Source organism: Delphinapterus leucas, chromosome 18 (genome assembly GCF_059928025.1).
Source record: "Delphinapterus leucas isolate spDelLeu-1000000601 "Yukka" chromosome 18, BTC_Dleu_Yukka2, whole genome shotgun sequence".
Lineage (NCBI taxonomy): Eukaryota > Metazoa > Chordata > Mammalia > Artiodactyla > Monodontidae > Delphinapterus > Delphinapterus leucas.
Genome location: NC_143146.1, coordinates 14,660,739 through 14,676,896, shown reverse-complemented (window position 1 = coordinate 14,676,896; position 16,158 = coordinate 14,660,739). Strand labels below are relative to the sequence as shown.

The 16,158-nt window shown below is 42.2% G+C and overlaps 1 protein-coding gene across 1 annotated transcript in view; it reads right to left on the bottom strand.

Moving 5' to 3' along the window:
* DZIP1 (DAZ interacting zinc finger protein 1) overlaps positions 1–16,158 on the bottom strand; it is an 82,871-nt gene that overhangs the window by 31,535 nt on the left and 35,178 nt on the right. The window contains exons 7-11 of the mRNA XM_089899812.1: positions 14,539–14,623; positions 11,600–11,724; positions 9,150–9,311; positions 5,525–5,662; positions 3,748–3,810 (exon numbers count right to left, since the gene is read on the bottom strand). Coding sequence (XP_089755938.1) covers positions 3,748–3,810; positions 5,525–5,662; positions 9,150–9,311; positions 11,600–11,724; positions 14,539–14,623 — 573 coding nt within the window. The remainder of the gene's footprint in view (positions 1–3,747; positions 3,811–5,524; positions 5,663–9,149; positions 9,312–11,599; positions 11,725–14,538; positions 14,624–16,158) is intronic.

Sequence of the window (16,158 nt, the reverse complement as noted above, 5' to 3'; positions counted from 1 at the left end):
TGAAGGATGCCCCTGGTTAGGAACTACTGCCTTAGAGCATCTCGAAGGAAAGATTCAACGTTCTTACAGAAAAGCAACTCCTCTAAGTTGTCACTGGCCATTCCCCTCCTCACCTGGCTAAGTGCCTAAAGCATGAAAGGTGAGTAAGGCAGCGAGGCAGACGAGCAGGCCCTGAGGTTAAGAGGACCTGCTTCAAATATCACGTCACACCGACACACAGCTCTTTCCACCCTGTTCTTCTGAACTGTACAGTCAGCATCTCCCCATCCACACACAAAAAGGCTGTGTGATCCCCTTGTTGGCCACCTATCGACCTTCTGCATTCGTTCAGCAAATATTTAATAAGCACCAACCACATTTTAGACACGTTATCGGATGCTGAGAATACAACGGAGGAGTAAACAGAGCCCTTCCCTCACAGGGCTAGTGATCTGGTTGAAGAGACAGACAATAAACAAGTAAACAAACTATTTAAAACAGTGTTGAGAGCTACACTTGTGAAGCGCTGAGGATAATAACGGGGGGGGGGGACCACCTCCCTGGATGGAGTGGTCTCGGGGTGACGTCAGGTCTCTTGAAGGAGGAGAATGAAGGCAGGAGAGATGCTCTCCTACTGGCCTTGAAGACGTCACAGCCAGCCTGTGAACGGCAGAGCCGGGGGTCTCACTCCCACGGCTAACCGTAAGGAACTGCACATCACCAATCACCTGAACGGGCTTGGGAGGGGCCCCGGAGCCCCAGATGAGACCACAGCGCAGCTGACACCTTGAAAGCAGCTTGTGAGACCCCGAGCAGACAACCCAGCCAAGCCGTGCCTGGACTCCTATCCCATGGAAACTGTGAGATAATAAATCTGTGGTAATTTGCTACACAGCAGAGAAAACCAAATCAGAGGGGAAGGAGACAGCCACATAAAGAACAAGTGGAAACAGTATGGAGGTTCCTTAAAAAACTAAAAATAGATTTACCATGTGATCCAGCAATCCCACCACTGGGCATATACCCTGAGAAAACCATACTTCAAAAAGACACATGCACCCCAATGTTCATTGCAGCACTATTTACAATAGCCAGGTCATGGAAGCAACCTAAATGCCCATCAACAGATGAAAGGATAAAGAAGATATGGTACATATATACAAGGGAATATTACTCAGCCATAAACAGGAACGAAACTGGGTCATTTGTAGAGATGTGGATGGACCTAGAGACTGTCATACAGATTGAAGTAAGTCAGAAAGAGAAAAAGAAATATCATATATTAATGCATATATGTGGCGTCTAGAAAAATGGTACAGATGAACTGGTTTGCAGGGCAGAAACTGAGACACAGATGTAGAGAATAAACGTATGGACACCAAGTGGGGAAAGTGGCGGTGGGGTGGTGGGGGTGGTGGTGGGATGAACTGGGCGATTGGGACTGACATGTATACACTGATGTGTATAAAATTGATGACTAATAAGAATCTGCTGTATAAAAAAAAAATTAAATTCAATTCAAAAAAAATTAAATTAAAAAAAAAAAAAAAGTGGAAGGACCTCCCAGCAGCGAAAACCATGTGTAAAAGGAGAAAAAGGCCACATGTTCTACAAATTACCAGAAGGCCACCGTAGCTAAAAAGAGTCGGTTCAGAGAGAGGTTCAGGATGAGGCCACAGTGGTGGCCGACAGCCAGATTATTTCGGCTGCTCCGCAGAGAGCAGATTACACGAGCAAAAGGTTGGAACTGGGAAGCCAGTTACTGGGCCCTCTTGGAAATGGTGGGAGCTCAGCAGAGGATGGAAGCAACAGAAATGTCCAGAAGAACATGGATATGAGATACTCGGCAGGACCTGCCAATAGCCTGGAACTGGGGGCTGAGGGAATGCATCTGAGTGGACTAGGGTGCCATCAGCCAAAAGCAAGTCACCTCTGGGAACAAATCTAAGAACTTCACTTTAGACATGTTACATGTAAGAAGCAGTGGAGATGTCAAGTACAGAGCTGGCTACTTCGTCCGGAGCTCAGAAGGGTGGCTTAGACTAGAGAAAGAAACATGGGCGTTATATCTACACACAGCCCAGACACTACTCCCCTTTAACAAGCTCTCTGTCTAATTCCTGGAGCACCAGAACTATGAGAAATACATTTCTGTTGTTTATAAGCCACCCAGTCTAGGTTGTTTGCCCAAAAGGGGATACAAAGTGGGCTACAAAACACATACAGTTTAAAGTGAAAAAATCAACAGATGTTTTCCTGTCTTAAAATCTCAAATAAATCTACTTTACATTTTTTACACTATTGTAAAAGCATTTTTTTTTTTTTTTTTTTGTGGTACGCGGGCCTCTCACTGTTGTAGCCTCTCCCGTAGCGGAGCACAGGCTCCGGAAGCGCAGGCTCAGCGGCCATGGCTCACGGGCCCAGCCGCTCCGCGGCATGTGGGATCTTCCCAAACCGGGGCACGAACCCGTGTCCCCTGCATCGGCAGGCGGACTCTCAACCACTGCGCCACCAGGGAAGCCCTGTAAAAAGCATTTTAACACTTAAATTTCTGATGTACTCAGCGGAAAAGGAATAGGTGTTACAATTCACTTTTGTTTTCATTAAAATGACTTTAATGTGAACAATCCTTCTTTTTATAGGCAGACCTCAGAGATACTGTGTGTTCAGTTCCAGATCACAGCAGTAAAGCGAATCACGTGAATTTTTTGGTTTCCTAGTGCATACAAAAGTTATGGTTACACTACACTGTGGTCTATTAAGTGTGCAATAGCGTTATGTCTTAAAATAAACAATGTATATGTCTTAATTTAAAATACTTTATTGCAGGCTTCCCTGGTGGCTCAGTAGTTAAGAATCCACCTGCCAATGCAGGGGACACGGGTTTGAGCCCTGGTCCGGGAAGATCCCACATGTCACGGAGCAACTAAGCCCACGCACCACAACTACTGAGCCTACACTCTAGAGCCCGCGAGCCACAACTACTGAGCCCGTGTGCCACAACTACTGAAGCCCATGTGCCTAGAGCCGGTGCTCAACAAGAGAAGCCACCGCAATGAGAAGCCTGCACACCGCAACAAAGAGTAGCCCCCGCTCACCGCAACCAGAGAAAAGCCCACGCACAGCAACAAAGATCCAACACAGCCAAAAATAAAATAAATAAAAATTAAAAAAAAAAACTTTATTGCTAAAAAATGCATCATCTGACAATGCAGGGTTGCCACAAACCTTCAATTTGTAAAAAACGCAATTATCTGTAAAGTGCAATAAAATAAGGTATGCCTGTATTCAAAACTTATTTAGACTGCCACTCTGTAATGTTTAAAAATTAGAAACATGTATTCAACAATGGAGAAATGATTAAATAACTGATGATACAGCCATAAGATCATCATGGAGCCATTAAAAAAATCATGCTTTTGAATAATATTTTAAAACATAGGAAACTGTTTATGATATATTAAATGAAAAATGTATAAAGTTATAGATATAAAGCAAAATTCAAAATCTGTGAGACATATTATATGCATGGGTTTCTATACTTATAGAAACGCAACATTTACAGCATAGGAAAAAGACTGAAAGAAATTATAACAAAGCAGTAACACTGGTTATCTATGGTATTGGAATGATGAGTAATTTTAATTTTTGTTATATATTTCTCCACAAATGTCTTAAGTGGATAAATATTTCCTTTATTATAGAGAAAAGCAAATATTCTTTTCAGAAAGACCCACTTTTTATAGGTCGTTGGTTTCTTAATCTTACCCGGCTCTTCTCTTTCTTGTGTTCTTGATGAAGAGCCTGAACTCGAGCTGTCCATTTGCTTTCCTACAAAATTAGTAAAACAAGAGTAATTTAGTGTAACTGTAACAATCACATCTACTCAAAACAGAAGCTTCCTTTTTAGTGAGTACCTATGAAACCCAACCATCTATTTGGTAAAATTTTAGCAGGCATTTAAAAAAGTAAATAAATACAGTCAAAAATGTTTAAACACACTTGCACTTGGTTTTAATCTTATACTCTGAGGCAAGGTTCAGCAAACATTTTCTGTTAAGGGGCTAACAGAAAATATATTAGACTCTGGGGGCCAGATGACTCAGTCACTACTACTAGAAGTAGGAGAAAAGCCATAAGTAATATGTAAATGAACAGACAGAAACGGTCCATAATAGTACGGCTGTGTTCCAATAAAACTTAATTTAAAAAAACAGGTGCTAGCTTGTTAACCTCAGAAGCTAAAAGGAAACATCAAGGTTTCTGGGTCCATAGGTTCTGAACTGATAGAGCTCACAGGAAGGAGACAAAAGAAATTTAGGTGGGACCTGAGGATTTCATAACTGGGTCCTTCAACTAGTGAGACAGCAGCCTGCTGGGAGCAAATGCCAACAGTTCAGTTCAGGACCCAATTCCTGGTCCCCTACCACATACCAGGCACCTCGCTGGGCAGCCGCTGGCAGGCTGGGACAGAACTAAGAGACAGGCCCTGCTTGCCCTGCCCGGAAGAACAGTGGACATACAATGGAGGATTCCCACATAATGTGCACGTGATCAGGTCCAGCTTGGAGGACTGTGGCAGTGCAATAACCCAGAACTCCTGGAGGACTCTCCAGAAGAGATGCCATCCCAGCTGAATAAGTGTCAGGGCCTGAAAACTGGAAGGTGCATAACAAAGAAAGCTGAAAAAGCAAAATCAGATTGCCTCGTCCCGGGAACCAGGAGCTCTTTGGGGCTACTGGGGCGTCAGGGTAAAGGCAAGAATGGTGGGAGATGGCAGGGCCAGATGCCCAGGGACTCTGAATGCTGGTTAAGGGTCCTAGACTTTGTTCTGTGAAAGATGGGGAGCCACTGAAGGATTTTAGACAGGATGGTGACATGATCACCCTGGCTATAACACGAAAGGTAGATTGAGGGGAGAGAGGCAAGACAAGAAGCAGTGGCAGTAGTCCATGTTCAAAAACACATTTACCTTTTAAAATGACATAATATTGCTTTCTGAAAAAATCCTGAATTCATAAGCTTTAATCTCTATGTTTCCTGGCTAAAAAAAAAAAAAAGTTCCCCTAAATCAGTGTGACCAAAACAGCCAGGACGAAGGCTGTACTGATTACTGAGATTCACTTCCAAATGACTGTAATTTATTTGATAAGTGTAAAAGACCACCAGTTTGCCAAGGCGGCCATATATTTAAGCTCTAAAATGTCAGGGCTTCAATATGCCTTTCTATGCCTTTTGAAAGTGGGTCTACATCTGAAACATGAAAAATAACTACTAAGGTAATATGAACCAATTCAAATAGATATTAGTCAAGGAAAAACTAAACAACTTTGCCAACTGTTCTGTATCCACATCTATTAGTCAATCAGTAAGTATCGAATGAACACCTATTCTGAATTACACATGTGTTAGGAGATAAGGAAAAAAGAATTAGTCACCTTCATCGTCACTGAAAGAGGCACTTTTTTGTAGATGGTGCTTACTGTAAATTACCTCACCGAGAAAGATCAGGCCTCTACTGAAGTAGTCACCCACTTTTACATACCTGACTGTCAAGAAGTTGCATCACATTTTGGAAATCCTGGGGATGCTGAGGACGTTCTTCTTTAAGCTCATGTGCATCTTTTAATGTGCCTATGTTACACTTGATCTGCATATTGGACTTCTGGATTTCTGACAATTGCTATAAAATAAAATTCAGAATCACTGGTACAGATGTTCACACTTTTATACGACTGACACAGAGAACAAAATTGGGGAGCACCTGACTATCCTCCTGGACGTTCACCGTGCTTCTCCTGCTTCTCATTCCCAGTGGTTTTCCTGTTTCATTACCTCCAACAAAAGAACGTGCACTGGGAGAGAAAGGGAAAGGAAAACCTAAACTTTCTAATCTTAGATAATCGATCTTTAAAACTTTAATGGGCAGGCAACAGTGCCAGAAACAGAGGAACTGGGTGCAGCTGATTCTCAGGATGACTTAGTGAGGAGGCCAGCATCTTCCAGGGACCACTAGGGACATAAGGTTTTAATGTTACCCTTTGCTTGTAGGTTATTCCCAAACTTACTGGCAGTAAATACCCTCAGAAGGTAATATGTTAACTTCAAAAACAAAAGGATGGGGGAACATTGTCCCCTACTGCTTAAGTCTGGGCTGCACAAGGTGACTTCCTTCCAAAGAGCACAGTATGGAATGGGGGGCAGTGGGGTGGGGAGAAACCTGACAAATACTACCTCAGCCAGGTGATCAAGGTCAACACCAACAGTCATAAACCATGTAGACGGTATGTACCCTTGAAATGACGTGATGAAAATTGTACTTTATCTCTGAGGACTTCTTCCCCAAAACCCATAAACCCTGTCTAACCATGAGAAGAATATCAGGTAAATTCCAACAGACGGGCATCCTACAATATACCTGAAAAGTACACCTTGAAACTGTCAAGGTCATCAAAAACAAGCCTGAGCCTAGAGAAACAAGACAACTAAATGTACTTAGGTATCCTGGATAGGACCCTGGAGCAGAAAAAGGATGTTAGGTAAAAGCAAAAGAAATCTGAATGAAGTATGGACTTTAGTTAAGACTAATGTACCAGTGTTGGCTCATTAATTGTAACAAATGTATGATACTAATTTAAGACGTTAGTAATGTGGAAAACTGTGTACAAGGTTAGGAGAGGGGTATTTATATGGAGCTTTCTGTACTATTTGCTCAGTAAACCTAAAACTATTCCAAAAAATAAAGTCTATTATTAATAATAATTTTTAAAACGCTCTATAGCCAAAGTGGGCAAACAACCCAAATGTCCATCGAATAATGGATCAATAAAATATGGTGTATCCATACAATGAAATATCATTCGGCAATTAAAAAAATATATTGATACATACTACAATGTGGATGAATCTTGAAAACATTACACTAAGTGAAAAGAAGCCACTCACAAAAGATCACATTTTATATGATTTAATTTATATGAAATGTCCAGAACAGGCAGATGCATAGAGACAGAAAGTAGATCTGTGGTTGCCAGGGGTGGGAGGGAGTGCCAATGGGTACAAGGCTTCTTCTTTGGGTGATGAAATGTTCTAAAATGACTGTGATGATGGTTGCATAACTCTGTGAACATAGTAAAAACCACTGAACTGTACAGTCTAAGTAGGTGAATTGTATGATATGTAAACATCTCAAAAAAGCTGTTTGAAGAAAATATGTGGGGCTTCTCTAGTGTTACAGTGGTTAAGAATCTGCCTGCCAATGCAGGGGACACGGGTTCGAGCCCTGGTCTGGGAAGATCCCACATGCCGCAGAGCAACTAAGCCTGTGCGCCACAACTACTGAGCCTGCGCTCTAGAGCCTGCGAGCCACAACTACTGAAGCCCGCGCGCCTAGAGCCCGTGCTCTGCAACAAGAGAAGCCACCGCAATGAGAAGCCCGAGCACCACAACGAAGAGTAGCCCCCGCCCGCCGCAACTAGAAATAAATAAATAAATGTATTTATTGAAAAAAAGAAATATCTATATGAATGGTAAAAAAGTCCTAGGTAGGGAAAAGTCCAATTCTACAATGATCCTGGGGGCAGGGATAACCATGGAGGGAATCTCAGGCAAAACAGCCATACTGGCAGCTTCATCACAAGGAAAAAAAAGTGTGGCCTTGATGGAGAAGACATAAAAAGCCAGTCTTAAATTGGTTACTATCAGAATCCACTACTGTGGGTAATACGATATCCCACTTGGAGAAGATGCCAAGGGTCTGAGTTCGGGAGAAGCCCCTGGAGTAGGGGTGGTAAAAGAATTACTACTGCCCACAGGTTCTGATGCTTAGAACCAAGCGAGGTGATAGGGGATAGTTGAACCAACAGGGAGTTGACTGAAGAAAGCCCTATAGAAGAGACACAACGAGCCGTCCCAAGTTAATTTCCCCTCAACTTTTTATTTGCAAATTACAACTTATGAAAAAGTTGAAAGAAGAGTATAATGAACACCCATTTCCCCTTCACCAGTTGTTAACCTCGTGCCACATTTGCTTTGTAAAGATATGACAGCGGCTGGCAAACATTTTCTGTAAAGAGCCAGATAGTATTTGACTTTGGGAGACACGTAAGATCTTGGTCATAACCTCTCAACTCCATGGCTCCAGCACAAAAGCTCCATAGACAAAGTGTGGAGGAAAGAGTATGGCTGTGTTCCAAAAAACCTTCACTTGTGGACACTGAAAGGTAAACTTCATATAATTTTCACGTGTCGTGAAATATTTCTTCTTTTGACTTTTTTCAACCACTTAAAAGTGTAAAAAGCTCTCTTAGCTTGAGAGCCATACAAAATCAGGTGGTTTGTCAGGTCTGGGTCACAGGTCATAGTTTGCCCATCCCTGTGAGAGGGTTCAGGACGTTTTAGAGAAGGATCTTAGCAGTATTCCAAAACTATCCCTCTATTTTAGTTTATAAACATGTTGTCCCCTAGAGGGAGCTCCAGACTCTTCCCTTGCCTCCTTTGCTTCACTGTGACCACGGCTGCTCCCACAGGGAAGTGGAGGTTGCATTTAGCGACATCCAGCTCACTCAAACCTGCTAGGCCTGGGGTGAGGAAGGGGCCTGGCAAAGGCTCTCCCTCTGACTTTCTGGGTCAGCTTCCTTCTCCCACATTGGCAATCTCTGTCAGTCTTTCTGGAAAGTTCCTTTGGAAAGCTCTAAAACTCAGGGAGGGAGTTACTGTTTTGGGCTATCTAAACCTAACCAGCTAAGAAAGAGGGACCTTCTTCTCTGATCCATCTAAAATGTACCAAGTGTTCTGCACTGGGGTTTGGGGTCAAAGCTCCCACTCTCAAGGAAACGACTCTTCTGACTTGCTGTCTCTTCCTTATGCCTTGAGCTCCCAAGACTCTCAGGGAGGAGCGGTGTCTGGGCCACGGCACAACAAAGGAACTTCTGGATCCGCGGGCCACATTGCCACTCTAATGCCACCTCTCAAGGCCACAACTCTAACATTGCTATGAAGACTCCGAGGTTTAATACTAACATATTCTCAACGTTTTTTGTGGGTATTTTCAGGTGGAGCCACGTGGCTTGTGGGATCTTAGTTCCCCAACCAGTGATCAAACCTGTGCCCCCAGCACTGGAAGCTCAGAGTCCTAAGCACTGGACCACCAGGGAACTCCCAATACTTACGTATTCTAACGCTGAATTCTTAGAAGTTAGTTCTTTAAACTCCTTCATAAACATTTCCTTGACTTTTTCCATTTCATCAGCTAGTTTCTCCTTTTCTTCTTCTTTCCATCTATCAAATAACTTCAGAAATTCTTCCTCTTTTGTTTTCTGCATTTCATATTCCTGAAATTGATTTAATACATGGCTTTCAAAGCTCTGGTACGAAGCAAGTATGCAGAAATGTAAATAAATGGACATAGTTTCACTTCAAATGGGTCAGCTAGACTTGCAAATTTCAGTTAGGCTTCTTCTGTTTGTTTGTTTTGGTTGCAAAAACACTGCACATAATGGCAGGTCTGTGCACAATGATTTTTCTAAACCAAAGGCAGCACACAGCATCCTTTTGTCCTTATATTCCTTAAAGGACAAATACAGAGGCCCAAAGTCTCAAAAGTTCTATGATCTGTGAACTTGTAGAGTAGGCATGCAATCATATGTAAAATGTAAACATACTTTAAAAGTCTATTGAGAAGAACTTTTCTTGATACCATACCAATTTGGGTAGCGTGGCCCCATCTCACCCTTAATAAACACAAATACATTTTTATATAAGCTAAATTCAAGGTCTGGTCCGATCAGCCTTTGATTTCTGGATGACCTGCTGCTGTTTTTTTTTTTTTTTCTCCTAATTGGGGACCTGAACTACACTACAAATAAACTCCACCTAACAAACATACAGAACACTGCACCCAACAACAGCAGAATATACATTCTTGTTAAATGCACATGGAAGATTCACCAGGATAGACTATATGTTAGGCCTTAAAATGATGTTCAATTTTAAAAGGTTGATATCATGCAAATTATCTCCTCCAACCACAACAGAATGAGGCCAGAAATCACTAACAAAAGGAAAACTGGAAAATTCACAAATGTGTGAAAATGAAACAATATACTCTTAAACAGTCAATGGGTCAAAGAAAACCTCACTAGGGAAATTCAAAAATACTTTAGGATGAATGAAAATTAAAGCACAACGTACCAAAAAAGGGAAGCAGACAAATCAGTGCTCAGAGGGAAATTTATAACTGTAAGCACCTACATTAAAAAAGGAAGGGGTTCCCTGGTGGCGCAGTGGTTGAGAGTCCGCCTGCCGATGCAGGGGACATGGGTTCGTGCCCGGGTCCGGGAAGATCCCACATGCCACAGAGCGGCTTGGCCCGTGAGCCATGGCCGCTGAGCCTGCGCGTCCGGAGCCTGTGCTCCACAACGGGAGAGGCCACAACAGTGAGAGGCCTGCGTACCACAAAAAAAAAAAAAAAAAAAAAAGGAAGCTCTCAAATGACAAAAAAAGGTCATTACATAATGATAAAGAGGTCAATTCATCAAGAAACTATAACAACTGTAAATATATATGCATGAAGCATTGGAGCACCTAAAATATATAAAGCAAATACCAACAGAATGAGAAAGAGAAATAAACAACAATACAATAATAGTAGGGCAACTTTAATAACCCACTCTCAACAATGGGTCATCCAGACAGAAAATCAATAAGGAAACACAGGAGTTGAACAATACTATAGACAAAATGGACCTAAAAGAGATATGCAGAACATCCTACCCAATAACAGTAGAATACACATCCATCTCAAGTACATACAGAATATTCTCCAGGATAGATCATATATTAGGTCATAAAACAAGTATTAACAAATTCAGGAAGACTGACTTTATATCAAGTATTTTTTCTGACCACAATGTTATGAAACTAGAAAACAGTAACAGAAGGAAAAATTGAAATTCACAAATACAACATACCGAAACTTATGGGATGCATTAAAAGCAGCTCTAAAAGGAAAGTTTATAGCTATAAACGCCTACATGAAGAACAAAGAAAGATCTCAAATAAGCAACCTAACATTATACCTCAAAGAACCAGAAAAAAAGAACAAACTAAGTCCCAAGTTAGCAGAAGGAAGGAAATGATAAAGGTTAGAGCAGAAATAAATGAAATACAGGATACTGAAGACAATAGAAAAGATTAAAAAAACTAAGAGTTGATTTTTTGAAAAGATAAACAAAATTGACAAACCTTTAGCTAGACTAACAAAGAAAAGAAAGAGGACTCAAATAAATGAAATTATACATGAAAGAGGAGACATTACAACTGATACTACAGAATTACAAAGGATCATGATAGCCTACTATGAACAATTGCATGCCAACCAATTGGACAATCTAGAAGAAATAAATTCCTAGAGACATACAACCTACCAAGATTGAATCATGAAGAAAGAGAAAATCTGAACAGATGAATAATGAGTAAGGAGATTGAATCAGTAACCAAAAAACTCCCAAAAAAGAAAAGCTCAGGACCAGACGGTTTTTACTAGTGAATTCTACCAAACATTTACAAGGAATTAACCCCAATCCTTCCCAACATATAACTGTTTCTGAATTTAGCATACCTTAGAGAATCTGACTACATGGACATGCTGTGCAGCCTCTAGCTGAGACCTGGTGAGCTGCAGCTGCTCCTTCAACATGTCGATCTCATTCTGGAGCTTGTCAGTCTGTGCCCTTGTCTTATACTCTGCTGCAACAGAAATACCTCGTTAAAATACCATCTCTTAGAAAACCTATCTGAAAACTTTTGGGGTACATCCTATGGATAAGACAAAGACAAAGGAAACTGCTTTTTCTTGGGATATTACTTTTTTCATGCCGCATGAGCCAACTTTTACTCTCTACTATTCAATATTTATTTTCAGTCCTTCATATTATTGAGTGCTGAATTATTTTTAGCAGATTCTTTCAGCCACTAGATTGAGGTTGGATTATCCTACATAGATAGGGTGAGAGCCCATTCAGGGAGCAAAAATGGTACAAGGAATAATCCTGGGCTCTTCTGCAAGATGCCTGTCTCAGTCAGAGAAGGGAAGCAACAGCTTCCACGGCAGGTACCACAGTATTGAAATCTCTATGGTCACCATCCTTCTGGCTCCCACCGAACTCTCCTGAGAACCTCATCTGTGCTAAGATAAGCAGAGGCTGGCATTCAAAATGCAAACTTGGGCCATAACCCATCCATGGGGCAAAAACGAACTACGGAAAAGTCGTTAAAGGGAGCAACAAGTGAAGGGAAGAATACTTATGTACATGTACTTACATGCAGATGTACACATGACTGAATGGATATACATGTGTCTGTGAGTGTAGACATGAAAGGTATGGAAACCAAGGTAGAAAGTCAGAATCTCAAAGATGACCTGAAGAAATAATACTCATTTCAGAGTCTGAAATACTCTCTGAAACGAGTATGAGATAGAATAAGATACTGAAACAGAAGAGAAAGAAGGTCAGTTTCACACTGAAGAATGGTAGGTTAATTAAAATACTTAATCTTCCCAATTTCTCCAATACATTGCTAAATTGTATCAGCGGTCCACGGCTTATAAGTGGAATTTTATGCTGTTCATATTGTTTATGCCAAGTTTAGCTGTTTCCTGAATAAATCTATTTATCTGAAATAGGCAGGAATGGAAACAAACTGACCCAAAAGGGAGGGGAAAGCAGGCACTGAGTAACAAGCTAGAAGTACACACATCTAGATACCGAGAACATTTAAGATTGTAATAAGAACTTCTGTGGATTACTGTGGCAATCAGCAGTATGCTTTGATCTGCTCATGGAGAAACAGACCTTGCATTCTTTGCTCCTGAGAACATTTAAATTAGTAGGAAACCTGGTTCCATGGTAAGCCTCCTATCTCCTGCTTCTTCAATTTCTCCCTCTATACACTGGTTAATTCACACTGGCACCCAAACACATCTTAGTATCTCCCACCTCAAACAAGACAAAAATTTTCCCTTGGTCTCATATTTCCCTCCAGGCACTGCCTCCTGTCCCAGCTTTCCTTCCCAGCAAATGTTACTGAAATAAATGTCTGTAATGGACATGACCACTTCCTTGCCTAATTCCCAGCTCACTCCAATCCAGCTTTCATCCCCAATAATTCACTGAATTATGTCACATGTCAAGGTCACCAACAGTCACTGTGACAATAATGGTCAATTCTAGGTCTTCCTCTTCCTCTGTGCCTCAAGATCATTTGGTGTAACTGTCTCCTTCTTGAAACACTCATGCCCCTTGGTTTCCATGACAACACACTTCCCAGCCTCCCTCCTGCCTCCATCACTGTGATTGCTCACTCCCTCAGCTGCTCCTCCTGAGCTCCTAGTGTGGGGCTGACCCTAGCCATCTTCTCTTCTCTAAGTGATCTCATCCAGCCCAGTTCTGCTAACGACTCCCAGGTTTTATCTCCAGCCTGGGCCTTCACTTTGACCTCCAGACCTTCAGCATCTCCACTTGCATAGCAACTGTACGTGTGACTTAATTGTACCCGCGGCCGACACAAATTCTCCATTCTCCTTCCTCCCTCAATCTTCTCCACTCCTGGTCTGTCCCTCAGGAAATGTGACAGCCATTCACCCAAATGTACAGGACAAAAGCCCAGGATCATCTTTGCTTCATCTCTTGCTCTCATGTTGAGTCACATCTCTGTGGCCTCTGCGTCCAGAATAAACCTTCTCCATCTCCACTTCTCCCACCTTCCCTGGTACCGCCCTGGTCCAGTTGCCACATTCTCTCACCTGGGCTATCATGCAGCCTCCTCACCTTCCCAGCTGCTTCCACCTCTGCCCCTACAGTCTGTTCCCCAACTGCAGCTAGAGGGGTCATTTTAAGGTACAGATCAGATCATGTCCCCGCAACTTAAAATCCTCCAGTGGCTTCCCATTACGCTTATTAAATCACCCACATGCCCACCCAGGGCATTCAAGGCCCTATGTGACCTAGTCCCTTCCTAACCCACCACTGCCTTGTCCACCCTGCTCCACCAACCTTCTATCTGTTCCCCAAACATGCCATGCCCTGCCTTTTCCTCACACACCCTCACAGTGCGAGTTCCCCTTGCCCGCGATATACATTTCCCAAATTTCCTGCAGGCTGGGACCCCAGCACCATTCTGGTTTCTGATCAAATAGAGCCTCCTTAATGAGGAGTCACTAGGAGTCACTCTCCATCCCATTCTCCTACTTTATGTTCTTCATTGCACTTGCCACCATTTGAAAAGAATCACTCATTCATTTGTTTAAACGTGAATCCTCCATCCCTCCCATTAGGGTGTAAGAGAGCCAGACAGGGTCTGTCTTGCTTATGACGGTATCCCCGACCCCTAAGGCAGTGCATGGCACACAGTAGGGGCTCAATACTAACTAAATGAGTGAACAAGGACTATGACGCTTTCTTTTAAAAGGATTGAGAGATGCTTTGGACCATGTCTCACTGAAAAAATAAAAAGGCACCAGAAAGAAAAGAGATCTTTGAAGTAGCGCTCACGACTTACCAAGATGAGAATCTTCAGGGTGGCGGCGCTGAATATGACTTTGTAGAAAAGCTTGGTTCATAAAGGCCTTGTCACAAAAACGGCACTGAAAAGGAGAGAGCAACAAATCCAAGTGTCTGTAACAAGTGCCCTTCCACCTAATTTGAATTAAAATTTGGGTCCCTGAAGCATTATCTCTTGGGGGATTTCCCCCAAATGTTACCACCCTGGCAAGTGATACTGAAAGCATAACTAAAAAGACATACAAGACCAGGGTGTTCTTCCCAAACTGAAAACAGGACAGTGAAAGCCATCTCTTGACATTTAAAGTAGCCCATCTTGATGGTTTTGGGAACCCCTGATGCTGCCCCTGTTAAGACTGGTGGTTCACAGCCCGCCAGCATCAACTTGTTCATGACACTCCAGTCATGCCAGCCTCTTCCTGTCCCTCAAGCAAGCCAGCTTCAGACCCTTTGCATTGGCTGGTCCCCTGCCCGAGTCTTCCCCAGACCTTCCCATGACTGGCTCCTTCTCGACATTCAAGATGTCATTTACGGAGCATCTTCCACGCTCGGGCTGAGCTGCACGTCCTCAGCAAATCTTCCTGCATGAGCCTCCTGACAGGCACTGTCCCATCACACTGTCTTGTTTTCATCATTGTACATCTCACCAGTTAATATTTTCAGGTTTATTTACTTCACTTGCTTATTGTCTCCTGCCTAATCCCTCTAGGTTCTAGCATGTCAGCTTCCTGAGAGCATGAACTCTTTTCTCTCTTATTCATAGCTTTATCCCCAGAGACCAGCATTAAAAAATCATTGAGCACATGCTTAGAAATATTTGGCCTCCTAAAATGAAGTTACTGGGAAAAAGAAAATCAATCCTACCAATATCTCTATTCTCTACTTTAACACAATTTTTAAGCAAAAAATTCAACTTGTTTCATCTATATCCTCCCCCCGGATTACTCTGAAGTAAGTCCTGGATACTGTATATTTCATTTGTCAATATTTCAGAATCTATCTCCAAAAGGACTTTCTTTTAACACAATCATATTATTATTATCCCACCTTTTAAAATGTAAAAATTCATTTCTTAATTATCAACAAATATCCAACCATTTGTTTATTTTTTCCCCAATATTTCACACATTGTCTTAGAAAACATTTTTGCAGTTTGTTGTGAATCAGGATACAAATAAGGTCATATCCTGCAACTGGTTGTTTTGTCTCTTAATTCTGTTTTTGTCTATAGGCTGAGCCTCCAAGCTCCTTTTCCTTATAATTCTTTTGCTGAAGAAATTGAACATTTGTCCTGCAGAGTTACTCTCAGTCTGGATTTTGCTGTTTCATCTCTATTGTGCTATTTACATGTTCTCCTATTCAGCTTTTGCCTTACTCTTTTTTGTTTTGTTTTGTTTTGTTTTTGCGTTACGCGGGCCTCTCACTGTTGTGGCCTCTCCCGCTGCGGAGCACAGGCTCTGGACGCACAGGCTTACGGGCCCAGCCGCTCTGCGGCATGTGGGATCTTCCCGGACCAGGGCACGAACCCATGTCCCCTGCATCGGCAGGCGGACTCTCAACCACTGCGCCACCAGGGAAGCTCTTTGCCTTACTCTTTTTTTTTTTTTGCGGTACGCAG